Below are 27,301 nucleotides of genomic sequence, written 5' to 3' on the forward strand. Positions count from 1 at the left end.
TCATGTACAGTGTACACCCCACACCCCCATCAAATGTGCAGTGTACACCCCACACCCCCATCATGTGCAGTGTACACCCCACACCCCCATCAAATGTGCAGTGTACACTCCACTCCCCCATCTGCAGTATACACCCCACACCCCCACCATTTGCAGCGTATGCCCCACACCCCCATCATATGTGCAGTGCACACCCCACTCCCCACCACGTGCAGTGTACAACCCAACTCCCACAGCAAATGAAATGCATTATCCGGCCTTGTAAAATGCACCAACTGAGGTTTAAGACAGATGTTGAAGCTCAAGTTTTTATATTTTTCTTTAACGTTTTAATAATCATTGGGACTGAAATTGGCCTTAATGGGGCACTAACAATCTCAAAAAGGGCCCATCAACCTACTTTCCCTAATACTCTGTTCACCACCATCTTAAAAGACCCTTTCCGATGGATGGCAGGAATGCCCGCCTGTTTCAAGCGTTAAGCCTCGATCTTTATGATGAAACTTGAGGGTTGGGTGATGTGCGACGTTTCTGGAACAACATCTGGCCAGCTGGCATGATGCACTTGTCAACCACCTTAAACCTTAATGTTCATCTAATTCAGTTCAATAATTTGTTTGCTTTAAAAAGACATCATTACCTACATCAGAAAGTCACATAATAATAGTTTACATTCTGATAAAAAGATCTGATACTTATAACCCAGCGCTATCAAGTGAAATTAATCATTTTGGGAAGTGTGCATGACCACCTTGTGTTGGGGATCAAAGGTGCAGGTTTAGCTACTGCAACCTCAATCCATGCTTCAGTTACCTCCATACTTATCCAATCCAATTCTCTCCAAACCTGTCTCCCTACCTTCACGTTCCGTAAACCTTAATTTATCCAAAACTATGCTCCCGTACGCTAATCTGTTCACTCATAAGCTCCGAGCTTACCCGGTCCACCAATGCCTCAGCTTTTAGTTTCTTACCCCCATGTTCAAATTCCTATGTGGCCTCAGCTCTCCCTATCTCTCTCTAACCATCTCCAGCTATAAAATTGTTTAATAACTCAATGTTTTTCCAACTCATCCCCTTGCACCCTTCACCTCTCCATTGTCTGTCTCTGCCCTAAGGAATTCCCCTCTAACTCCTTCCCCACCTCTCCTCCTTTAAGACGCCGCTCCCAATAACCAACCTCTTTGACCAACCTGTCTTAATATCCTCTTCTTCGGCTCAGTGTTCATTTTTGTCTGATTATGTGACTGTGAAACCCACTGGGACGTTGTCCTATGTCAAAGGTGCCATACAAATGCAGGTTGTTGTTGTGTACCGCAAACTCTTTTCCACCAAGCTAGGAATATTTTATGACTCACGTCACTACCGCAAGACCACAAACCACTTTCTTGTCTGAGCCTTCAGTGCCACAAAGACACTTGATCAGACTGATATCACCACCCAAACGCGCAGATCTTTCTCCAGGGGGATCAGGCGATCACGCACAGATAGTGCAGATAGCAGGCCACACACCCACTCTCTCTGTTAGACTGACAAGGACAGGACTAACATGTCCACAAAGGCCACAGCCATCCGCTTTGCGACAGGCTGTCAATCTCTGCCACTGGACCAAAACACTTCACGCAACCACAAAACAAAGTTTAAAATGTGTTTCTCACACTGTCCCTTTAATGCGTTTTAATATAGTCACGCCTACCTTTGGCAAACTCTCAAAGGCTCCCTCTGATGAGTTGCCATTTACACTAATGATGATGGAAAAAGTATAGTCTCAAAAGACAAATGTATTTACATTCATTATAAAATGTATAAATAGTACTAGTTTAAAAAATAGTCCAAAATACTGAAAAACAGGAATATTTCAGACGTTCCGAGTTAACCTCAAAGTTTAACGTTCATCTGGTTGCTTTAAATTAGGTTGCTTTAAAAAGACAGCATTACCTACATCAGAGAGCGGCATAATAACAGTTTACTTTCGGATAAAAAAAGATCTGATATTTATAACCCAGCGCGATCAAGTGAAATTAATAATTTTGGGAAAATATAGTGAAGCCCTAATGAGGGGTCAGATTTGAACCATTATTCCCTACATTATTCCCCCTTGAACTGCTGTCAGTTTCCAGGATTTCCTGCTTTCTTTTCGGATTTCAAGCATTTTGTGACTTTTCCTTTGGATTCCCAGAGGGGGCGGGAGAAATCCACCCGCACCCACCCCCACCCCCTCCTGCAGAGCCTATCACGGTTAAAAAGGAAGGTCAGAAAGATGGGAGGTTCTTTATGGGTGGGTTTGTTGTTTGGTCTGCCTGATCTACCTGCTTGTATATAAAATAATAGTCTTTTCGCGGCTGGCCCTTCTGGAGGAGGTTCTTGAGGCGGTGAGGCATTGCGTCGGCAGCCAGCTGCAGGCTCCTCTCCTCCAGTACCAGATGCAAGTAGTAGTCCTCAGCCTCGCCAGTGCCAAACTTCTCGGCGCACAGGCTGGACAGCTTCTCTGCGGTTGTCTCTGAGTTTACGGCAAATGTTTTGACGTCGGATCCAATCTCTAAGAAGGAGACGCTCAGGAAATCCTACGAAAAACAACAGGGATTAAAACCAAACAAATGAAGACATGAGTGCAGCAAATTGACCCCCTTCCCACCCATAGTCATGGTCAGTAGAGGGGGCCATAGACTGCAACTAGAATAACACTCTATGAAAATAAAATTTGCCTGCATTTACTTGTTCGGCACCAAGCGTGTTTTAATCGGTCTCAGAAAGCAATTCTGCTCTCTTCTCCCAAAGGTGCCGATTTTTGTTGTGTAATTTACAATTACTCTGGCTTTTCGGCAATTGTTGAAAAGCTTCTCAAATGTAACTCAGTGTGAATTGTGGAACTCCACAGGTGCGAGCTTCAGATAGCCGGGAGAAGTGGGAATCCTTTCCCTTACCAATCCCAGGGAGGGGTGAGGGAGGCTGATACCAGTTTTAGTGCCCCACTGTTACCCTGCCTGAGACCAGCTAAATGAACACAGATTCAACAATTTGGGAGTCGTCCCCGTGTGACCTATGGAGCCACGGGTTACACCCGAGAATGTAAAGGAGTCCTTATGTTACACAGCCAAATGTATATGTATATGAAGACATACATATGTTATCTTGCATGCTGCAATGTAAAATGTAACCCTGGGCTGCTGCACAGAAAGACTTTCGGCAAAAGCTTTAAAAGCTTTTTGTGGAATTGAGCATTTCCAAGACTCTGTCCAAAGGCGGCCACGCCCTTTGTACATAAAGAATTACAAAGTGATTGAAGACCTATATACACAGTAACTGTTCTCTCGATAGAATGCCTGTTAACTTGCCTCACTGCCATGTAACCTATTCATGACAACCTGCCTATGTTTGGCCTATCTCCAATGAACCATGCTGTTACTGCTTCAGTTCCTGGGTTTCTATTCTCAAACTGCTGACACATCTCTTCCAGGTTTCCACTAGAACCATTACCCTGTACTTTCTTTTCTAGTTCCAAAACAATAAGCCAGATCTTCCGATGCCAACAGCAGTGACTCTTGAGGCGTCTGCAGCTGTTGTGCTTTAGGACCCTGAGGAAGTTCTGACACATGTACTCTCAGTTTAAATTTCCGGTGGGCTGATTTGCATCCTGCAAGATTCTCCGCAAACATCTCTGACCTCAGTGTCCGAGACTTGGGCTAAACCGGGTACTTCCCCTAGAATAGTTACACTGTTTAATTTCCGGTGTAACTCAGTGATTAACAGTGTACCCAGCCCGCCACCCCCACACACATAGACCTCCCAACCACCTGACTACAGACCCTATTCACTCCCACACCCAACTGCCCACCCCCTGACTACCCCCTCCCACTCACTCACCCACCCACCTACCTTCTCACCCACTCACAGGCCAGAATTTTATGTCCCCGTGGGCGGGCGGGCGAGCGAGTCGATGTCATCGCGCACTTGCACGATATTTCGCTCGGCAGGTGGGTGCAAAAGTCAGAAGAGCGCCAGCTGACAATTAAGCAGGCAATTAAGCTCATTAACGGCCCAATTGTCAGCGATTTTTTTCATGGCCCGTCCAACCTCACGGTTGGCAGACCGGCTAATCGGCCAGGCGGGCTTTACATTTCTCATGAAACCTCATTCCAAGGGCGGGATGAAATCTCCGTTAGGAAATGAAATAAAAAGAAATATCTGAGGACTGTTTTTTAATGAGGTATGCTTTCAGGTGCTTGATTGTGCTGTAGGGACACATTTTGCAGCAATTATGTTTTGTCTATTCTGTGGAGGTCTGCAGCTCCCTGAGGCAGCCTTTCAGGGAGCTCACTGGAAGCGCTCACCAGCACCTGCTGTGAGGTCAGCGCCAGCCCTCTTCCCATCCCGAACGGCAGTGTTGAGCCTTTCTCAGCACACGTTTCACACTGGCTGGCTGTTAATTGTCCAGCCAGCGTGAAATCGCGTTCGGTGGCCGATAGTGATCGGGGGACCGTTTCCTGTCCTAACCCGGGACTGCCAAGTGCGTGCGCCCCGACGAGTGCAAAATACGGGCCCCAGGCTCACTCACGGACTCGCCCACAGACTCACTCGCTCACCCACCCCCTCACTCACCCGCCCACTCATCTGTGAGCAAGGGCAATTAGGGTTGGGCAATAAATGCTGATGTAGAGATGCCCACATCCCATGAATGAATAAAAAATAGAGGAAAACAGGGGCATGTCCTCTGCGCCACTCCTCCTCCCCACCATTCCCCGTGGATCGCTGAGCTAAAGCATCGCTGCTGCAAGCTGGGACAGGAAGACCCAGTGGGAAGGATGCAACAAGATTGGGGCACCGCGATCTTCACAGTCAGAAGCGATTGCCCCAGGATCTGACTGGAAGACTGGGAGCAGCTGGAACAGTAATTATTCACACATTAAAATTGGAAAGTTCTCCAGTTCCAGTTTATTGAGTCCAACTCAAATATTCCACACTGAGGCATTAGGCATTTCTTAAATAAAGCCAATATTCATTATTTATAATGAACAGGAAATGACACATACATATTCCTTCTTTCAAATAAATGATGTGCAGGAGGCAACAAGTTATATAGTTATGAGGCAGGCCTAGCCATAGGATCCTTGTGTGTCATAGTTAGTTTTTGTTGCTCCCTTATCAGAAAGAACTCACATTAGAATTTTGCCCTGGAAATCTTTCCACTTAAAGGTCATCTGGATATAATTTACCACTGCACCTAATGTTAAGATTGATCTACGTGCCCACACTACAGTTTGGGTTTCAGCCAGTGCCCCTTTCAATTTATTCTAGTTGTTTCCCAAGTTGAACATTTGCCAACCATCAAAACGCTGCTAAATGAGGGAGAAATGAGACAATAAATTAGCAGTATGCACATGTCTAAGCCTGAAATGGGCTGAACTGTAAACTACCTTCCTCCCAAGTTCTATGCTGATTCTGAAGACTATCATTAAGATTGCTCGAGCAGGGAATTTCCTCTGAGGGTCTAAATATCAGTGGATCCAACCACAACAGCACTGATTTCTCAAATTTGTCTCTGCTAATTACTAACAATTTAGAGTTCTTCCATTCAGTTCGCCATTGTCCTTCCGTTCTCAACAAAAAACTGTCAAGATTGTGCCTGGACAGGATGGACTATTACTTAGATAATATGGGATAGGTCATTGAGAGGTTAATGTGGAGGAACTAGAAGAATAACAGGCTGCATTATCCAAGTCTATATATGGCTTTATATATAACATCTTACAATTCCATTACAACATCCATTAAATGTGCAGGATTACTTCGACAAAGTCCTGTATTTTCCCCAGAAGATGGTGAGGGCTATACTATCTGATAAGAACCATCTGCTTCGTCCAATTTAAAAATAGTTCTTTTTTTCTCCTTACTTTGGATTTTGAACTAGGTTTATATTCATTTACCACTCCAGCATTCAAAACTACCAATATACATTAAACGTGCATAAAAATGGAAGATTTATTTCACACACGCACACTAACTTGAAAATGAGGACAGACATTAAACATTCTGAAAAATACACACTATAGATAATGTTGCCAATTATCTAGTTATATTCAGTTTCACAGAGTATGCATCCACACGGCCAAGATTACTGCTCCCACAGGAAACCTCTTGATATAATCAGCTGGTTTGATATTCTGTTTCAAAAGTGAGTTTCGTCCTTTGAGTGTATTTAATCTAAACTCACAATCTGACTGGGAGGCTCAGCTTTTGTCTTGTGATTAAACTGAATTCTGCCAAAACTTACAGCAGTGTTTCATTACTGTGCGTGTCTCATAACTTACAGATGTGTTCAAGCGGCCGAAATATTCAGACTTTGCTTTATTTAACTCTATGAGGCCTGGAGCTGATGGGGAACATTTCATTTTGGGGAATACTCAGTTCCCTGATGCAGAGGGGATAGGGGACGAGGATCTTTGTGTCACAGATCTGCATCCAATGCACTGCCCTGGGGTGTCTGGGGCTTCCCCACGTGGGACAAAAGGGAGTTGGTCCTACAGAATGTGGCATTACAATGAGCGTGAAGGGGCATACATGACTTCCTGCACCACTTTCCTGACCCAAGTGGAGAGGTGGTCAAAGAAACCTGGCGGCGTAGGTTTGCATTGAGACCCTCTATGAACAGGAAGCTCCAGATAGAAGATTGCACCTCTTTCTCCCTCGGACAATCTTCGAGGATCAGAGTATTTCAGATACAGCTTTCCTGGAGATATGCTCTTGCATCTACCTCCGTAATCCCAGTGCTACACCAGAGCCTCAAATGGAAAATCAATCCATCTTAAACATGCATCGCTACTAATTCATTCAACTGAAAATGGACACCACCCTTGTTACTGTCTCTCAATTTTAGCTCCAGAAATGTAGCTAAAATCCCTTTCTTGCTTTGCAAAACCTTTGACAACATAAAGGTGATAACAAAAAAATGCCTTTGTGGGGAAAGAATTTGAGGAGGAAGAAAGAAAGCTTAAAGGAATCATTTAGTAAAACATGTTCTATCTCTCTTTGGTCTCTCCATGTCCTGAGACATCCCCTGATTAAAAGTATACATGAACTTATAAACCCCAAACAAAGAAAAATCTGCAGTACTTAGATCGACTAATCTACTTGTTTTGGCTGACCATCTCCAATTCAATGTGCTCCTTCCCCATCTTTCTGAAGTTCCAGAGGAAGGTGAGTAAACTTTGGAAAACTTTCAACTATGCAGGCTTTTGAAAACATTTACACATGACCCCTAAAGTAATGAAGAAAACCGCAATGAATTGTCAACTCGTTCTTGAAGCCGTGGATGGAATTCATCAGATGGTATTTCCATGCTTTCAATAAGATTGGTTCCATAATGCTCCAAAATATGAATTAATAAATTGTTAATCAGTATTGTTTAACTGGATTTATTGGCACCCTGCCCTATTATCTTGTGTCTGAGGATAGCAAATCAGGCAGTGGGCAGGTCAAAATTATTTCTAGGCCTCTATCAATGCTGCTTTTGAACAGCCCTCTGAGATACGTGTGAGAGCACTGGTGAATTGAATTGCCCTCCGACTTCCCCTTCCCTCTCTCTGTGGTAACATCCTTATTGAGGTTAGACAGATAAAGGCAAGATGGGCAAAGGCTCTGCCACCAGTGGTTACAGGATTATAATGTATTCTGTACTTATTGCATCATGATCTTAGATATATTCTACTTATGATTCTTTTACTTATAGGATTACAGGGTTTCCATTGTGACACTGACCTGCATTGATGACCTGGACAGTTGTTTCATGTTCAGAGTTCGCCTCCTTTGCCACTGGTGGATTGAATCCTGGACCTCATGACTAAGTTGGCGAGTGACAGTGTGTTTATCATAGTGTTTGATATGTTCTAAGGCGCCGTAGGTAGTTGTTAAATAATAATATCCTGAAACAGAGCAAAGTCCATTAACTCACACTAATGGTTGTTTATATTAATGGAGGATTTATTGCTGTGCAGAATAATTGTGTTATTTATCTTCTGTATTATTTATATCTAAAATGTAGAGCCATGATAAGTATCTATCATTCTAAATCAATAATGCTACTGGTGCATTCATTTTATTGCTGCTACTTTGTTCATGGTTGTGTGTCTTACTTCAAAGTTCTAAGGAATACAAAAACTTATTCTTTCTATCTTATTGAAATTCTATATTTTGTGCAGTAACTACATAATTCTAGAATAATTGTTCCTTCAACTTACTGTGATTCCATCTTATTCAGCTCCTAGCCAAAGCTCTGTATTCATGTCCCTGACTCTATCCTCTTCTGCTGCTTGCTCAGGCTGAACCAGACAGTGCATGACTTCAGTGAGCTATTCAAACCTAAGCTGAAACTCAGAACCCATGGCTTATCCATCACCAAGACCACTTACTTCCACCTCTGCAACACTGCCTGCCACCACTCTTACCTCACTCCGACGATAGCTGATACCCTTACCTACACTTGAATTACATAGGAACATAGGAAACAGGAGCAGGAGAAGGCCATTTGGCCCATCGAGCCTGCTCTGCCATTCAAACAGATCATGGTTGATCATCTACCTCTGTGCCATTTTTCCCTACTGTCCCCATATCCCTTGATGTTTTTCATATCCAGAAATGGAATGATTTCCGTTTTGAACATGTTCAATGATTGAGCTTCCACAGCCCTCTGGGTTAGAGAATTCCAAAGATTCACCACCCTCTGGGTGAAGAAATTCTTCCTCATCTCAGTCTTAAATGGCCTGCCCCTTATTCTGAGACGGTGTCCCCTGGTTTTAGACTCACCAGCCAGGGCAAACATCCCATCTATGTCTACCCTGTCAAGCCCTGTAAGAATTTTGAGAGTTTCAATGAGATCACCTCTCATTCTTCGAAACACTAGAGAATACAGGACCAGTTTCCTTAATCTCTCCTCATAAGAAAATCCTGCCATCCCAGGGATAAGCCTGGTAAACCTCCGTTGAACTCCCTCTACGGCAAGTACATCCTTCCTTAGATAATGAGACCAAAACTGTGCACAATACTCCAGGTGTTGTCGCACCCAGGCTCTATACAATTGGATCAAGATATCTTTACTCCTGTACTCAAATTGCCTCACGATAAAGGCCAATATACCATTTGCCTTCCTAATTGCTTGCTGCACCTGCATGCTAGCTTTTAGTGACTCATGAACAAGGACACAAGGTCCCTTTGACAGCAACACTTTCTAACCTCTCATCATTTAAGAAATACTCTTCCTTTATGTTTTTTCTAACTTCACACTTATTCACAATCCATCTGCCATGTTCTTGCACATTCACTTAGCCTGTACAAATCCCCTTGAAGCCTCCTTGCAGCCTCCTCACAACTTACATTCTCACCTAGTTTTGTGTCATCAGCAAATCTGGGAAATATCACATTTGGTCTCCGCATCCAAAACATTTATATAGATGGCCAAAGCACTGATCCTTTCAGTACCCCACTAGTCACAGCCTGCCATCTTGAGAATGACCCATTTATTCCTACTTTCGGTTTTCTCTCTGTTAACCAATTCACAATCCATGCCAGTATATTACCAGCAATACCATGTGCTCTAATTTTGTTTACTAACCTCCTGTGTGGGACCTTATCAAAAGGCTTCTGGAAATCCAAAGACACCACATCCACTGGCTCCCCTTTATCTATGCTACGAGTAACATCATCAAAACACTGTCAAGTATGATTTCCCTTTCATAAATCCATGTTGAATCTGCCCAATCATATCATTATTTTCTAAGTATCCGGTTATTGCGTCCTTTCTAATAGGTTCTAACATTTTCCCTACTACTGATGTTAAACTAACAGGTCAGTAGTTCTTTTTCTCTCTTCCTCCCTTCTTAAACAGCGGGGTTACATTTGCTACCATCCATTCTGCAGGAACCTTGCTAGAATCTGTAGAATTTTGAAAGATAACCACCAATGCATCCACACCCTCAATAGTCATCTCCTTCCACAATCTGGGATGTAGCTAATCTGGTCCAGGGATTTATCGACCTTCAATCTCATTAATTTTCCGAGTACTACCCTTCTGTTAACGCCAATTCCTTTCAGTTCCTCATTTCCACAAGCCCCTTGGTTCCCTCTGAGAGAACCTTTGTATCTTCCACCATGAAGACAGACACAAAGGCCAGGATTTTCCGGTCCTGCCAGCAGTGGGCATCCTCGCGGGTGGGATGGGAAAATTTGGAGAGTGGCCAAAAATCAATTGACTTTCAGCTGCTCTCCAAATTTTCCTGTCCAACCCGCGACAATGCCCGCCACTGGTGGGGCTGAAAAATCCCACCCAAAGTAATTGTTTAGTTTCTCCGCCATTTCACTATTCTTTATTATAAATTCTCCCATCTCCATCTGTAATGAATCCACATTTGTCTTTGATAATCTTTTCCTTTTCACATACCTAAGGAAGCTTTTACAGTCTGCTTTTATGTTCCTCGCTAGCTTGTATTCATATTCTCTTTTCCCTTTCTTTATAAGTTTCTTCATCCTCCTTTGCTGGATTCTAAAGTGCTCCCAATCCTTGGGCTTATCACTTTCCCTGGCAACCTTATAAGCCTCTTCCTTTGACATAATGCAATCTTTAACTTTTTCGCTTCACACCACAAGTTAGGAGCGTGCAGGCAGAGAGGGAATGGGTGACCGCCAGACAGTCTAAAAGAACCAGGCAGGTAGTGTAGGAGTCTCCCGAGTTGATCGCTTGCTAATCAGTTTTCCACCTTAGATACTGGTGGTGATAGTTCCTCAGAAGAGTATAGCAAGAGCCAAGTCTGTGGCACCACTGGTTGCTCAGCTGTACAGGAGGGGAGTAAGAAGACTGGAAGTGCAATAGTGATAGGGGATTCATTAGCTAGGGGGACATCCAGGCATTTCTGCGGCTGTAGACGTGACCTCAGTATGGTATGTTGCCTCCCTGGTGTCAGGCTTAAGTATGACACATGGCTGCAGAACATTCTTCTGGGGGAGGGTGAATAGCCAGAGGTCGTGGTCCACATTAGTACCAATGACATAGGTAGGAAGAGGGATGAGGTACTGAAAGCAGATTTTAGGGAGTTAGGAAATAAATTTAAAAAACAGGGCCTCAAAAGCGGTAATCTCAGGATTACTCCCAGTGCCACATGCTAGTGAGCAAAGGAATAAAAAGATTGAGCAATTGAACAGGTGGCTGGAGAATTAGTGTAGGAGAGAGGACATCAGATTTCTGAGGCATTGGGACTTGTTCTGGGGCAGGTAGGACCTGTACAAGATGGACAGGTTGCACTTCAGCAGGACTGGGATTAACATCTTCACAAGGAGATGTATGAGTGCTGTTGGGGAGGATTTAATCTAGTTTGGCAGGGGGATGGGAACCTGAGAGGGAATTCAGATAGGTAAGAAGCAAAACTGGTAACAGAAAGTGGCAAAGTAGTAAGTGAAACTAGAAGGCGGACAAAGCAAAGGCAAGCATCAAATAGGATCAAAATATGAAATTATGTTAACAAGACAAAGTTAAGGTCACTATCTGAATGCATGTAGCATTCATAATAATGTAAATGATTTGAAGGCACAAGTAGTAGTAATTGGATATGATTTATTTGCCATTACGGAGACATGGTTACAGGGTGACCAAGACTGGGAACTGAATATTAAAGGAAATGCAACATTTAAGAAGGGTAAGCAAAGGCAAAGGAGGTGTGGTAGCGCTGTTAATAAGTTCAAAATCAGTACATTAGTGAGAGAAGATTTTAGATTGAAAGACCAAGATGTAGAATCAGTTTGGTTGGAACTAAGAAACAGCAAGGGGCAGCAAACATTTGTGGGAGTTGTTTATAGGCCACCAAACATTAGAGGTGATGTTTGACAGGGTATAAATCAGAAAATTAGAATTGCATGTAACATGGGTAATACAGTAATCAAGGGTGACTTCAATCTACATATAGACTGGATAAAACTAATCGGCATAATGCTGTGGAGGATGAATTCCTGGAGATGGGTTTCTGGAGCAGTACATTAAAGAACCAACTAGGGATTGGGCATTTTTAGATTTAGCATTATGTAATGAGAAAGGGCTAATTAATAACCTTCTTGTAAAAGAGCGTTTGGGAAATAGAGATCATAACATGATAGAATTTGACATTAAGTTTGAAAGTGATATAGTTCATTCCAAAACTAGGGTCTTAAGTCTGAACAAAGGAAACTATGAAGGTATGAGGGTTTGAAGCTTGACTTTGAAGGGAAATACATTAAAACATTTGATGGTAGACAGACAATGGCTAGTATCGAAAGAAATAATACATAGTCCACAACAAATATACATTACTTCAAGATTCCGCTTCTCCAGTGTAGTCTACTGGCCATCAACTTAAAGAAACTCCTACCCATCATATATTAAATCTTGCTTTCCTACTATCCAAGTAAAACCTTTTCAACTGACTGGATAAAGAACCAGAGGTGAGATGAGGTGAAATATTATTAAGCAGCATGATCTGGAATGCACTGAAAGGATGGTGGAAGCAGTTTCTTTCTGGAAGCAGTGACTTTCAAAAGGGAATTGGATAAACAACTGAACAGGAAAAATTGTATGGCGAGAGGGAAAGAGGGAGTGGGACAAATTGGATAACTCTTTCAATGGACTGAATGGTCTCATTCCAATGATTCTAAGTCTTTTATTTCTGCTTGACATTCTCTCCCATGTGTAAAGTGTCTTATGTCATTTATTAAAGGCAATATAAAAGGGGAAGTTGTTGTTGAACTTTCCTTTCTTGCACTCTCAACTCAAAATGCACCATCATACATGCTATTCTCTTCTCTGCATTATTGTTGGACAGTCTCCTACTCAAATTCCTTCTTTTTCAAGATCTCTAAACAATAGAATTCCTGATAAAAGCAAAATACTGCGGATGCTGGAAATCTAAAACAAAAACAAAAATAGCTGGAAGAACTCAGCAGGTCTGACAGCATCTGCGGAGAGGAACACAGTTAATGTTTCAAGTCCGTATGACTCTTCATCAGAACTAAGGGAAAATAGAAATGAGATGAAATATAAGCTGGTTGAGGGGGGTGGGACAGGTAGAGCTGGATAGAGGGCCAGCGATAGGTGGAGGCAAAGAAGAGATTGCCAAAGATGTCATAGACAAAAGGACAAAGGGATGTTGACGGTGGTGATATTAGCTAAAGGATGTGCTAATGGTGACATTAAGGGTAGAAAGCAGGACGAGCAAGTGACAGATGGCCCTCGTGGGGGTGGGGTAGGGGGAAGGGATCGAAATGGGCTAAAAGGTGGAGATAAAACAATGAATGGAGATACATTTAAAAATAATAGAAATAGGTGGGAAAAGAAAACTATATATAAAAATATATATATATTAAAAAAATATAAATTATTGGCAAAAGGGGAATTGGATCAGAAAGGGGGTGGGGATGGAGGAGAGAGTTCATAATCTGAAGTTGTTGAACTCAATGTTAAGTCCAGAAAGCTGCAAAGTTCCTAATTGGAAGATGATGTGCTGTTCCTCCAGTTTGCATTGAGCTTCACTGGAACATTGCAGCAGGCCAAGGATGGACATGTGGGCATGAGAGCAGGGTGGTGTGTTGAAATGGCAAGTGACAGGGAGGTCCAGGTCATGCTTGCGGACAGACCGAAGGTGTTCTGCAAAGCTGTCACCCAGTCTGCGTTTGGTCTCAACAATGTAGAGGAGACCGCGTTGGGAGCAGCGAATGCAGTAGACTAAATTGAGGGAAGTGCAAGTGAAGTGCTGCTTCACTTGAAAGGAGTGTTTGGGCCCTTGGATGGTGAGGAGGGAGAGGGTGAAGGGACAGGTGTTGCACCTTCTGTGGTTGCATGGGAAGGTGCCGTGGGAGGGGGTTGAGGTGTAGGGGGTGGTGGAGGAGTGGACCAGGGTGTCCCGGAGGGAACGGTCCTTACGGAATGCTGACGGGGGTTGGGGGGGGGGGGGGGGGGGGGGTGGTGAAGGGAAGATGTGTTTGGTGGTGGCATCATGCTGGAGTTGGCGGAAATGGTGGAGGATGATCCTTTGAATGGAATTCCTGAGTTTGCTCAATCTTCCTTTCCACCTTTGTGTTTTATCCCTTTCCCTAAATGATTTACCTGTGTCATCTGTGGTTCACACAGGACTCTTGCTTCTGAGTTTCTCAGTTCAAGTTCCATTCCGGGGCTTGAGCATAAAAATCAAGGCTGACACTCCAGCGCAGTACCAAGAGAGCATTGCACTGTCAGGGGTACTGTCTTTTGGATGAGATGTTAACATGAGGTCCCATCAGCCTGCTCAGTTAGTTGTAAAAGGTCCCATGGTACTATTTCAAAGGGCAGGGGAATTACCTCCTTTGCCCTAGTCATTGTCACATTGTTTGCGGGAATATGCAGTGCATGAATTGGTTGCTGCATTTCCTACATTACAATAATGACTATAACTGAAATAATGACTGAAAAAGGACTTCATTGACTGTAAAGTGCTTTGAGATGTCCAGCTGTTGTGAAAGGTATTATATAAATGCAAGTCTTTCTTTCTTTCTCCTTTTTGTTCTTCTCCCCTAACCTTTGCAACTCTGCAACTGCCCTGCACTATGAGATTCTCAGTAGTGAAGAACATATAACCTCCATCAACTTTTTGGGTTGCTAACTGCGTAAACACTGCTGAATTTGTCTGATAGATAAAGCAGAGTGGAACGATTCATCAATTAGATAATTAAAACGTTGGCAGTTTCTTTTGCAATTTGGCAAAGAATTATATTAACTGCTGTTATTGGCTGAATATTGCAACTTTTGACCTTTAACATGATGCAGGTAACGATGTTGCAATTGGAAACTCTTGAGTTTTCCACTTATTTGGCTCTCACTTCCAATATATATATATATATAGAAGTAGCTTAAACTGGCTGCTACTCTATTGTTGATGCTATGAAAACCAGACTTTTCATTAACAAAAATAAAATAATTCTGGACTTGTGATTTGCATTGTGAACTGTAAGGAGAATAGTGATAGACTTCAAGAGGGCATAGACACGCTGGAGCAATGGGCGGTTATGTGGCGGATGATATTTAATGCCGGGAAGTGTGAATTGATGCATTTTGGTAGCAAGAATGAGGAAAGGCAATATAAAATAAATAGTACAATTCTAAAGTAGGGGCAGGAACAGAGTGATGTGGGGGTGTATATGCACAAATCATTGAAGGTAGCAGGGCAGGTTGAGAAAGTGGTTAAAAATGCATTCGGAATCCTGGGCTTTATAAATAGAGGCATAGAGTACAAAAGCAAGGAAGTTACAATGAACCTTTAAAAATCTGTGGTTCATCCTCAATTGGAGTATTGTGTCCAATTCTGGGCACCGCACTATAGGAAGGATGTGAAGGCTTTTGGGAGGCTGCAAAAAGATTTACGAGATTGGTTCCAAAGGACACTGATTTAAGGTGATTGGCAAGAGAACCACAGACGACACAAGGAAAATTCTTTTAATGCAGCAAGTGGTTATGATTTGGAATGCATTGCCTCAGAGTGTGGTGGGGACAGATTCAATCATAGCTTTCAAAAGAGAACTAGATATGCACCTGAAGGAGGAAAAGAAATTGCAGTGCTACGGGCAAAGGGTGGAGGGACTGAGACTAGCTAAATTGCTCTTGCAGAGTGCTGGCAAGGCCTCAAAGGGCCAAATAGCCTCTTTCAGTACTGTAACCATTCTATCATTAATGCTAAATGTTGTTCCATGTGTAGTTTCTCAGTTTTACACAGTAAAACTAAGAAAACACAGTGAAAGAAAATATGTTTATGGAGTCAAATTTAAAGTAAAGAAAAAATTGAAGCCTGTTTATGTCATATGTGTTCCCACTAATCTCCATCCAATGGCACACCAGGCTCCAGGCAAGAGCAGCCATACCTTCTCCCAAGTGTAGCGAAGGATCAAGTAGCTCCATCATATATTCCACATCCAGAAGCAATGACGTCAGGTTACTCCTGGCAAGCACATACATTAACACAGGGAGGAAATCATCAGCTCCATATGACTTTGCTAAAATAGAAGCAGAATTGGAAAGTCAATTAGCATTTTCTATTACTTCCACAGAGCTGTTACAAGATATCTGCAGTGAAAGACCACTGTGTAAAAAAAAACAGATCTATTTCTGAAGCATTCCACTGCTTTTGGATTTATTTTATCAACACATTTTTTGTACATGAAAACAGACCCTTGGGAATTATTCGAGGCACAAATCCTCAACGTGCTGTCAGTTATAAAACTGGCTTGAATTACATCTCCAATACACTGGCATTCTTTTCACATTAGGGCCCTGCCATTGGTGACGCTGTATTTTCTATCAGATATGTTCTAAAGGCACTATTGTTTTTACAAATTTAAATATGTTTACTAAAAATGTAATTCATCAGCAAAAGATATAATTTGTTTTAAACATTATTACCACATCAATTGTCCTATTAATAAATGCTAGCTCCTAATTTAGGACTTCAACATTGAGGAAAATTGTTGAAGCTATTCTGTAATCACACTATATCAGGCAATTTGTGATGTTACAATATCTCACAGCTTGTAAGTGCCACAGTAATGCTCATTAACGTTATGGCCTTCCCTTACATTCTCTCTCTCAGGCAGTGACACATGATAGGGTTTGGTTCCATAGGCATTGGCAATCTTTGTTTCACCATTTGCAAATTGCTGCTCTTCAGGTATAGACCAAGGCAGAAAGTGTAAGTAGGTGTACTAACTGTGGGGGTACATCTTAATTAAACTTTATCCTTCCCTTATCCAATATCCTTCCATGTACACTTTCTACGAAGGGACTGCTAATTGTCAGGCAAATAGAGCACGGGTTAATTTTTCCTGCCTGTTGCCCAAACACAGAGGCATGATACTGTGCAACACAAAATAGATTTTTCTGTCTCTAAGATAGAGCTGTGTGTAAGCAGACCTCTGCCCATAATATAAAGTCTAATTGCGGTTGTTGAGAGAAATTTACAAATTGGCAATCGCTTATAAATTTTCTGGCTCTTGGTCAAGAGAAACAAGCATATATAACTGCTTTCCTCTTTTGTCATACTGCTGACAACTTGAAGATTGATATCTGCAGTGCGTAGGAAGCATGCTAGACATATTGGCCTGGATGTTGCTGTAGTAATGACAGTAAAATTGGCAGTGTTCTCCTTAATTATTCCTGCAAAACTGACAACAACTTCTGGAGTTAGCACATATGCTGTCAGTAATTCTATGCTTCTCCATAGGGGCGCTGTTCAAGTCTTCCCAGGCTTTGATCAATTAGAAATCACTAAACTGATGAGAACATGCCTTTTTACACTATTAGTCTCAATGTGAAAACCATTGAAAAAGTTTTACCTTGTTGAATAAGGTTTTAAATGGCATACTAAGTTCACAATTACTGCTGAAAAACCTCTCTGGCCCTGGAAAACAGCATTCATAATTTTGGAATGTCAAATTCCCCTAGCATGATTAAAAAAACCCCACATATTTTAAAAACCTTTCTTTAATAAAGTTGTTTCTGATAATTCAGCTTATTTGAATCCCACGATCAGGTGCCAATTATTTGTTTCACTTTCTGAAAAAAAGTAATTAAAAGTGAGGGATAATCAGTGCATATTATGCACTGTGTGAATTCTTCAACATGATTGACTGCCCACCCTGCTTGATGATATTGCTATTGCTGGACTCATGCTAATCTCCTTGACTTGGCACCGGATTCAAACCGACATTGAGAAAGGGGAAGTCCAAGCCACAGAATCTGCTAGATATTTGTGGGCAACTTTCGTCGAGGTTAGCAGCAAGTGTTGCCACATCGCTGCTGACTGAGAAATCTGGGCCAATTGTTGATCCTTCATCCTTATCAGCTGAGCATAATTTTTAAAATTAATAATAATATTTATAGGAAACTAACCTGGCCCTGCTGGAAACTACCTGGAGCATGTAGTCGAAGGGATCCACCCTTGGCCAAAAATAAGAGCATTTTGAGGGCTTTCGCTTTTAATAATTAGCATAATAATGATTTCTTTATCTGTTTGAATATTACCGAGGAGCTACAATTCTAAATGTAAAAAGGAAGAAAATTGCTAATGTTAACTTTGTTACTAAATAGAAGTTTTTTTTCTGATGACTACTTCAGAAATTTATTCGGATGTGTAATACTGTACTTCCTAAATTAATTTCTGTTCCACTTTTTTCAGCATTATGTGGCTAAATGGCATCTTATGTCACATATGACAAAACCTAGTGGAATACTGAATGCTAATCCTAACAAAAGCCGATGGGTCACTGATGACCCAGCATCTCTCGAAAGCTGAATAAATTTGAAGAAATTGCTCAATGATATGCATCTTGGACTGCTTTCTACAGTCAGAAATAAAGCTGGTTTCAAATTACTGCACTAGGTTGTTCCTTGGATTCAGCATCAGCCAAATCCCCTACAAGTGGCCTCATTTTACTTCTGCTCAGGAGAAGTTTTCTGGCTTCCAGTCAGGTGAACTCCTGCAGCATTTTAATCCCCTTGTGTTCTATGAACTGGATGCTGTAATCTCACACTTCCAAACATGTGCTATTCAGTCACTTTCCAAGAGACAAATGTGGATGGCTGATAGAAAAGACTGAATTGATGTTGTTGTTGTATACAGGAAACAAATTTTACAACGGGCCCATCAAGCTTAAATACCCCTCAGCTTCTGGCTCCAATGGGAATCTGTTATGCACTGCATGCAACTTAGAAGTCATATAATATAAACCATACCAAGATCCTTCAGTGGTAACAGTGGTAGAAATGACAAAAGTTGATGAGATATATTTTGCCAAGTTATTTCTTTCAGACACAGATGGATTGCCAAAGTGTGGTTGTAGCAAGCGGTGGACCATGGCTCACTCAGTTAGATTGCAAGTCCATCCAAATATGAGTCTGTGCGAATGCCAAGTTTCAACAAACTTAACAGGCTCAAATTGAAACTGAGAGTTAAATATGTTTTGGAAATTATTTTGTGTGAAATTGAGGAGCGCGAGGAGGAAGGACTCAGGCTGAAGGTGATGTGTGGGACGATGTGCGAAATGAGCTGGTTGGACGGCTGCGTTAAATGAGCAGATTGCTTGCTCCATTCAGGTGGAACTGAACAGGCTGCTGCTACTTCCACTCTCTGCTTCAACCCATTTGTTTTTAAGAGCAGCGGGATCACTGTTTTGTAACAAAATAAAAGATCACTGTACCCTTACTGGGTATTTAAATAACACTTGTATTATGTGTGACCATATGAAGTCATTGTGTGAAGCTCTAGGTGGCGCCACGTGCTAAGGCACAGGTTTTACTGCAATACAGTCCCCACCACTTAGACTGTCAATACTTATCAAGGACATCCACCTACACTGGGCAAATACCGCTAACCATTTGCCAGTACGTAAGAGTCAATTACAAAGGCACAGATTATACATTGAACATGCTAGCTGTTTGGGACAGTTCTTTACATCTTGTTAATCCTCTGTACAGTATTTGCCAATATACAATCTTTGGCCTTAATCCCTGGTAAAGGACTCCAGGTTTGTTTTGCATAGCTTCACACTCCTTTGGAGAATGGTGTGGAGTGTTAGAAGGATTTTGCAGGCTGATTAACAAACTGCTTTGAGACATGTGAACACTCCTTCTATAGCCGTGAGTACTGGAGTAGGGCTTAAACCCAGGGCCTTCCGGCTCAGAAGAGGGCATGCTACTGACTGAGCTATTCGGGCTCCCTATGGACTCGAGGTTGTTATGTGCCTTTTCCACGATTTTCTCTTTGCTGATGTTCCTCTAACCTGTAGAGGAAATGGGTGGACACGACACTTGACACCAATCTGTTGGAGAAGAATAGAGTCTAAAGGAATCACAGCAGTAGAGATGGACTTTACCATCCACCACTTACTGTGGGCAAATCACATTAATACCAATGCACTCACAATAAGCTGTGGGAACTGTGCAAGCAGCATCTGAGCTTTGGCTTTTCTGGGATCGATTATCTTATTAATCGATTTGGGGCCATTGAAAAGGCCTTAACTGGATTCACACAAGTCTCAATTGGCATCAGTTGCACTAAGGCTTGTCAAGGCCTTAAATGTCTGTGAACTCCCCCTGACTTGCTCCTCTGTTGTGAAGGGGGCAGGCAGAAGATCAGCCTATGGTCCCTCACGGGAATTTAATGGTCCAGCCTGAATGAAGCGGAACCTGGCTGGCCCATGCTCTGGTCCTCCCCCATGGGTGTAAATGGCACTTTTGTCCCGTCAGGCCCAGGAATTTTGGAGCCGTGGAGTCAGGGTCCACTTCCTTGCAAATATGCCAGCTATTTGTTCCAGCACAAGAAGTCTTTATTTCTCTGAAGCATGTTGGTGCCTAGTGCAGGATGATGCAGGGCTGGGCCGTGGGCTGGTGTTTGTGATTTCATACATGGCAAGCTCCCAGATTCAGGCGTACTGTCGGTGAGAGGCAAAGGTCGAGATCATCACATAAAGGAAACAAATAATCGAAGGCTTTTCAGACGAGTTCTACAGTTATTGAGCTACACGGGCTGAATTTTCACTTTGTGGAAGGGGAGGGGAGAAAACAAGAGTCAGGACTGTTCCCAGGTCCTGAACCCATCGCAGGGAATACAGTCAGGATGCCTCCTTAACTGGCATGGAGACAGCTTCCTTGAACAATAAAAGGTTGTAGGCGGGCTCTCGAAGCTGCAGGGCCCATCAGTGACCTTCCAGCTTCAGAGGAGCACCCGGCCGCATTTAAAGGTAAATACCTGAAAGGGCACTTCGACATGCAAGTGTCCAGCATTGCCTTATGGCCAATTTGGAAGTGGTACTGCCAGAAGGTTGGGCTCCAATCCACTTTAGGCCTTTCTGCTTTCCTGGCTTATGGAAAAATCCAAATAAAAGAAGAGAATAAACCCTGTAAAATACAATGCTGAAAGGTGACAGGAGAGTGGCTCGGTTAAACAATTGTATCAATATCTTGGGTCAATGCAATTCCAACAGGGTGTCAGTAGTTTTGTCATTAAGATTATAAATTAGAATTTCAAGACAATCTTCAGGAATTTGAAGAATTCTGTCAACAGACCCATCAACATAGTTGATTTTACTGAGATACTGCTCGTTGCTATGGTAACTGGCTGTTCCCCATAATGATCAAACTAAAACTATCAAAGGGCCTCAACTCTTTTGTCGGATAACCGAACACATTGAGATTCATGCCACTGTTTAAAAATCATTGATCCAATAGACCATTCACAACTATTGCAATTGATCACAGGCATTTTCTTAATGATGGACTATAATTATTGATTAAGGGGAATTTTTTTTCCAATGGACTTTTAATAAGGATATCCTTTTGATCAGCTTCTAACCCGAGTGGTAATGGTCAGCCTGCAATGTTAATACTGTACAGTGCTAGGTCTGGTTATTTAAAAATGGAAACATTCAACGTTCTGACCACATCCCCACTTGATGCATTGCACGCGATGCATGTTAAAAAGGCAGGTCTGCTTGGAGTGTCACTGAACAAAGAAATTACAGCACGGAGCATATACACCTAATTACATTTGCCCATCCTGTTCCCGTATTCTTTCGACTAATTTTTACTTCATTCACCTATTCAATCAAATTGTGAATTTTCAGAGTTTCTGCATCAACCACCAACCCTGGAACCGAATTCAACAGTCTCGTAACTCTTTGCATAAAGACCTTTCTCCTGCCCTCTATTTAAAATCTCTTACATTTATTTTTCTATCTATTTCTCCTTTTTCTCTTGACTCCTCAACTGTTGATATCTTGATGAAATACAAAAAGTATGTTTTATTGGAATTTAAAAGCTCCAACCTGGAAGCAGCGAGGGAACTTATTCAGTCCTCCGCCTGAAAGTAGGTCCTTGGTGAATATTTGCTAAGCCACAGCAAAGTGCTATGATTTTTTACTACAGGTAAGGCAAGGAGGCAGGGAATGCTAGAACAGGGATTTAACCCATGTTGTTGGTGTGAATCTGATTACATGCTAACCATCTAGCCAACTAACCAGTCAAGCTCAAGTAAATTGAGTTGTACGGAGAAATTATAGACACATTCCTTTTGAATGTATTTATGATACTACTACAAAGTAACCAGGTCAATTTTCCTTTTAACTGGGCCATGCCAATAATTAAAAAGGCTGCTTGCTGTCACTTTGCTGGCTAAATCATCAAGAATGTCATACGAGGTTTTTCCCTCTCGCAAAGCCTTTCTGTCTCTGTGCCCTTGCCCTTCCTTTAGAAACCTCCCTAAAACCAACTTCCCCCATCAAGCTTTTCGAATCTTTCCTTGCCTGGCTCAGCATTTGATTTCCATTGGCTTATTCAGTCAAGTGTCTTGGGACATCATTCCCATTATCAGGGCGACATGCTTGAGAGGATGTTGTTGTTGTAATAGGATCCTGTGGAACCGTGCTCTAGGGAGATTCAGCAACTTCGTTAGAGAAGGGATAAAGGGAAGACAATGGGAGAGCAAAGGCATATAAACTATGTGTTACATATTACAAAAGAACAAGAGACACCTGGGAGTAAATCCTGGACAATATTTCAAAGCCAGGATTCCATTGCTATTCATAAACCACACAATGTTTTTGTGGTGCATGGTCAGAAACATTTAATTAAGTTTCTGCCTTGTCTTTCACTGCCACTCGTCTACACATAACCCGGAAAATAAATGATCTCACATCAACAAGTGTTTTACTCTACCTGACTGATAAGTTACGAATCAGGTATGACAACTTCAGGAGTCAAGGAGAAAAAGATATTTCATACGCAGTGTTGTTCTTAATAACAAGTGAGTTTACAAAAAAAATGCTGCTCTGCTTTTACTGACATTTCCTTTCAATGATGCTGTGCTGCAAAAGGCTTGTTACAGGAGAGCAGAGAGGCTGAACTTTAGGCTGATGAAGTAGTTCTGCAAAGCAGGAGATTGTGGCCAGTGCTATAGTGGCCAGCTTCTGTTTTTGCTATATCACTGACCGTGATGATTTGTTCAGTGCACCGTTTCCTATGTGCTGAATACACATGGCTTTCTACATGTAACATTATATCTAGTGTTACCCACATGTTGTGTAATTCAGTATAGATCAAAACTGTAATCAAAACATGACTGGGTTGAAAAATAAATTGCACATGTTTATGTTCCTCTCTTAATTGTGCTCCTTAAAGAAAAAGGGGAACATATGTAATTTTCTTTTTTATTCCATTCTTACAGATCATTTACACAAAGGCATGCTTCAGGAGATTCAGAAATCTGTTTCCCCATTGGGGATTTGACATGGAGAGTGTTGCATGGAGCAGTGCCTTCCAATAGGATTTATTCACGGAATTTCAGGCCTGCATTATGTGTTCCAGGGATATAAGAGGTTGCAGTTCTTCTTTCATTATTTGAAGGAGCTGCTCCTCAATTCCTGGCCACATTTAGCCCACGCTCCTGATCTTTGGCTACCCAGTGCAGAGGAAGGTGGGGAAGTTGGAGGACCTCTTGTGGATCTATTCCTGGACTTGCCCAAGGTGGCCATCCACATATCAAAGATGGATATGACCAGTGGGGCTGATCACTCAGGCTGCCTGCTTCTCTTCTGTGGCTACGTCCACACCCAGATAGCCTTAGATAAGGAGCACGCAGTGTCTGCGAATACACTTGAGACATTCCATGACCAGAGGGCACTGGAGGGACTAAAGTAATATTTTGATTTGTTCTGATAAGTTTCCTTTCTCCTTTTATATGATTTGAGCGTTTATTTTGTATCCCTTTTTGAAAGGGACATTCTTGTAAAAGGCTCAAGGGGCCATGTGGTCTATTTCTGCTCCTTTTTCTTATGTTGTTATGCTTGTGGTATAGATAGGTTATCATGAACTCTGTAATCTGTCCCAATATTTAATGCAAACCAGCCTCACTGGTCCATCACTACTGTGCTAGTATCACCTACATGATATTGCCGATGAAATGCCAGATTAGGCCAAATTATGGTCAGTCAGGTGATTTGACTACAAGAGGTTTGGTATAGGCAAGTCAAATTCATTTCATGTAGGGCTCACTCAGATGACAAAGAGAGCAAATACTTTTAAGGCTGAGGTGGTTATTTAGAATTAAATAACAGTAGATTTTAATATTTCTATGTTATATTACAGTAGCCCCAGATTGAGGGCAATTAGAGATGGGCAACAAATGCTGGCCTTGCCAATGATGCCTTTCACGTCCCATGAAAGAATAAAAAGTATTGAATGCTCTATTAAATGACAAATATTAGAAGCATAGTATGACATTTTTGTTATTCTATATCAACCCAAAAATCCACAGGGCAAGACCTATGGTAAAAGTAGGGTCTGGGCTATGTCAAGAGAAATACATGGGGCAGAAATTTACTGCCCTATCGTGGTGGGGTGAGGCTGTAAAACACGACAAGCCATTCAAAAGTCCATCGACTATGGCAGGAGCGGAAAATCCTGCCAGCGGCAGCGGCCATAACGTTCTGCCCATGGATTCAGTGGGGCTTTTTATGAGTCTTGTGATTTAGACTGAGCTACTAAATGTAATGAAGGTGAAGGCTCACAGAGCCAGCCAGAAAAAAAAGGAGGTCATTTTCCACTTCAGCACCTCAGCGGTAATGTGACAGGGCAGAACTCCCATTCCTGCGCACCTCATATCCTCGGCACCCATTCTAGAACTCACCTGACTTTCCTCCCACTTGGGTCAATGAAATGAAACTGATTGAGTGCTATAACAGGCAGACAATTTGATCTGCCACACTGGTCGGTGAAGTTGAAAGCTGCCTTTTCCCGCCAACCCCTCCCACACCACCCCCCCTCCAGAAATTCTCTCCATATGTTCAAAACAATTAGTCCAAAGGTACTGAAACAAATCATGACATAAATGGGGAGTTCCAAAAATGATTACCGGTATTTCCAACTGCCATTGAATCATAAATCAGCTTGCAGGCCTTGAGCAGATAGGTGACCTTCTTGTCTGGTGAATAAGCCTGGTGCATAGCGCTGAACTTCTGTTGTATTTTCTCCAAAAGGCTAACTTCGGGTACGCTGGTGGTGACGCCCAAATCAGTGGTGGTTGTGTTTTGCACAGTCTGTTGGTTTTCTTTCAAGAGTTTCAGATTGCCATTTTTGGAATGAATTTCCTTTAGCTGCATGTTGATATTGTCTTTTAAAGATTTGAGAACACATTTACACAATGCTGCTTCCACGACAGCTTCTAAAAGAGATAAGAAGCCTGTTTCCTTAGTTAAGCAAAACACATTGAAAACAAAAAGGCTACTGGTAAATGGTTTATAATTAATTTGATATCATTCGTGTAACCAGTAAATTATATGCAAATTATATGTAAATTATATGTCATTTCTATATGTCTTAGTTCTGACGAACTCGAAACGTCAACTGTATCCCTCTCCGCAGATGCTGTCAGACCTGCTGAGTTTTTCCAGGTATTTTTGTTTTTGTTCTAGAGTTCCAGCATCCGCAGTATTTTGCTTTTATTTTAAATTATATGCAATATTTACTTTACACTAACTTATATTTCAACCACAAGTATTCTCTCTAGCTCCAGGATTTCTGTAGTGGGCTTATTGAAAGCCCTTTTAATTGCTTTAGTTTAAATAGTTTGGAATTAATGCTCAAAAAGATTGAGGAGACTGGGCCTTATTCTCTGGAGTTTAGAAGAATTAGAAGTGATCGCACTGAAGCATACAAAATCCTTCCAGGATAGATGCAGGAAGGATGTACTGGCTGGGGGCGGGTGAGAGGGGGTGGCGGCGGCGGTGGGGGTTGGGGAGGGGGCGGCGGGGTCCAGAACCAGGGGACAGAGTCTCAGAATAAGAGGGACAGGCCATTTAGGGCCGAGATGAGGAGGAATTTCTTCACTCAGAGGGTGGTGAATCGTTGGAATTCTCTACCCCAGAGGGCTGTGGAGGCTCAGTCATAGGCCAGAATTTGACATCCCCCGGGCAGGCACGCACCAGACCCATCCAGCCGCGAAAGAGAGCAAGATGACGTCGGGCGAGCGTCCCGACATAATCATGCACTTGCGCAATATCTTGCTCGGGGTGGGGGGCGCACGCGGAAGGTTTTGTGGCCCGTCCGCTTTTACGGCCAATCGGCCGGGCGGCCTTTACATTTTTGCTCAAGCCTCGATCCAGGGCGAGACCAAATCTCTGTGGGGAAATAGAATAAAAAAAAGAGATACCTGGGGACTGTTTTTTTTTAAAAAACGTGGTACGCTTTCAGATGCTCGATTGGGCTGCGTGGACATAACTTGCTGCATTTTTGTTGTTTTGTTTCTTCTGTGGAGGTCTGCAGCTCCCTGAGGCAGCTGTCCGCCTTCAAGGAGCTCAGTGGAAGTGCTCACCAGCACCCACGGTGAGGTTGGCGCCCGCCCTCTTCCTGCTCTCAGCGGCAGAGCTGAGCCTTACTCAGCGTGTGTTTCACGCTGGTCGGCCGTTAATTGGCCAGCCAGCGTGAAATCACGGTCGGGGTCCCGTTTCCCATCTGCCCCCGGGACCGCCGATCGCGCGCGCCCAACAAGCGAAAAATTCAGGCCATTGAGTATGTTCAAGACAGAGATCAATAGATATCTAGATATTAATGATAGCAAGAGATATGGGGATAGTGCGGGAAAATGGCATTGGGGTAGAAGAGCAGCCATGATCTAATGGCGGAGCAGGCTTGAGGGGCTGAATGGCCTACTCCTGCTCCTAATTCCTATTTTCCTAAGTCTGCGAATGATTGTTGTGAATTTAGAAATGTGAGGCAACAATTTTTGTTTGCTTTTCTGTTCCTGCAAAAAGGATTCTGGTCTGCTGTTTATTTTTGTTTTCTCATCAAATCATATTTCATCCTCCAGAGGGTAAATTCTGTCCAGATTGATTTTCACAGGATAGTGATTTACATTAGAGGGCATTCACTAAAACTCACTTTGCGTCACAAGACCTTGATTAGGCCTCAGTTGGAATACGGTATTCAATTTTGTCTCCTCACATGCTGGGTGATATTAGACTGGATTTCTTGTCCTGCGCCCCCCCCATTAGAAAAGTCAGTTGCAAACTGACCAACTTTAAAAAAGGTTATCACACAGCAATATTAAGCTACAGGTGGCTTTTAGAAGTAGAGAGTGGGATTTGTGCCCCTCAGTAGAAGGAAGTCACTCCCTCGAGAGCTTCCAGTCAATCTGATTGGCCGGCAGCTCTTGCTATCTCAGCAGCGCTCAGAACACAGCAGTGGGCGGTGCTGGGACTGCAAACATCTCCACGAAGAAGAT

At 42.5% G+C, this 27,301-nt stretch overlaps 1 protein-coding gene across 1 annotated transcript in view; it reads right to left on the bottom strand.

Moving 5' to 3' along the window:
• Positions 1-1,633: 1,633 nt before the first annotated feature.
• rin3 (Ras and Rab interactor 3) overlaps positions 1,634-27,301 on the bottom strand; it is a 95,504-nt gene continuing 69,836 nt past the window's right edge. The window contains exons 7-10 of the mRNA XM_078562235.1: positions 24,935-25,243; positions 15,897-16,028; positions 7,755-7,918; positions 1,634-2,563 (exon numbers count right to left, since the gene is read on the bottom strand). Of these exons, the coding sequence (XP_078418361.1) occupies positions 2,252-2,563; positions 7,755-7,918; positions 15,897-16,028; positions 24,935-25,243 (917 nt within the window). The 3' untranslated portion in view covers positions 1,634-2,251. The remainder of the gene's footprint in view (positions 2,564-7,754; positions 7,919-15,896; positions 16,029-24,934; positions 25,244-27,301) is intronic.

This window comes from Cetorhinus maximus, chromosome 18 (genome assembly GCF_964194155.1).
Source record: "Cetorhinus maximus chromosome 18, sCetMax3.hap1.1, whole genome shotgun sequence".
Taxonomy (NCBI): domain Eukaryota; kingdom Metazoa; phylum Chordata; class Chondrichthyes; order Lamniformes; family Cetorhinidae; genus Cetorhinus; species Cetorhinus maximus.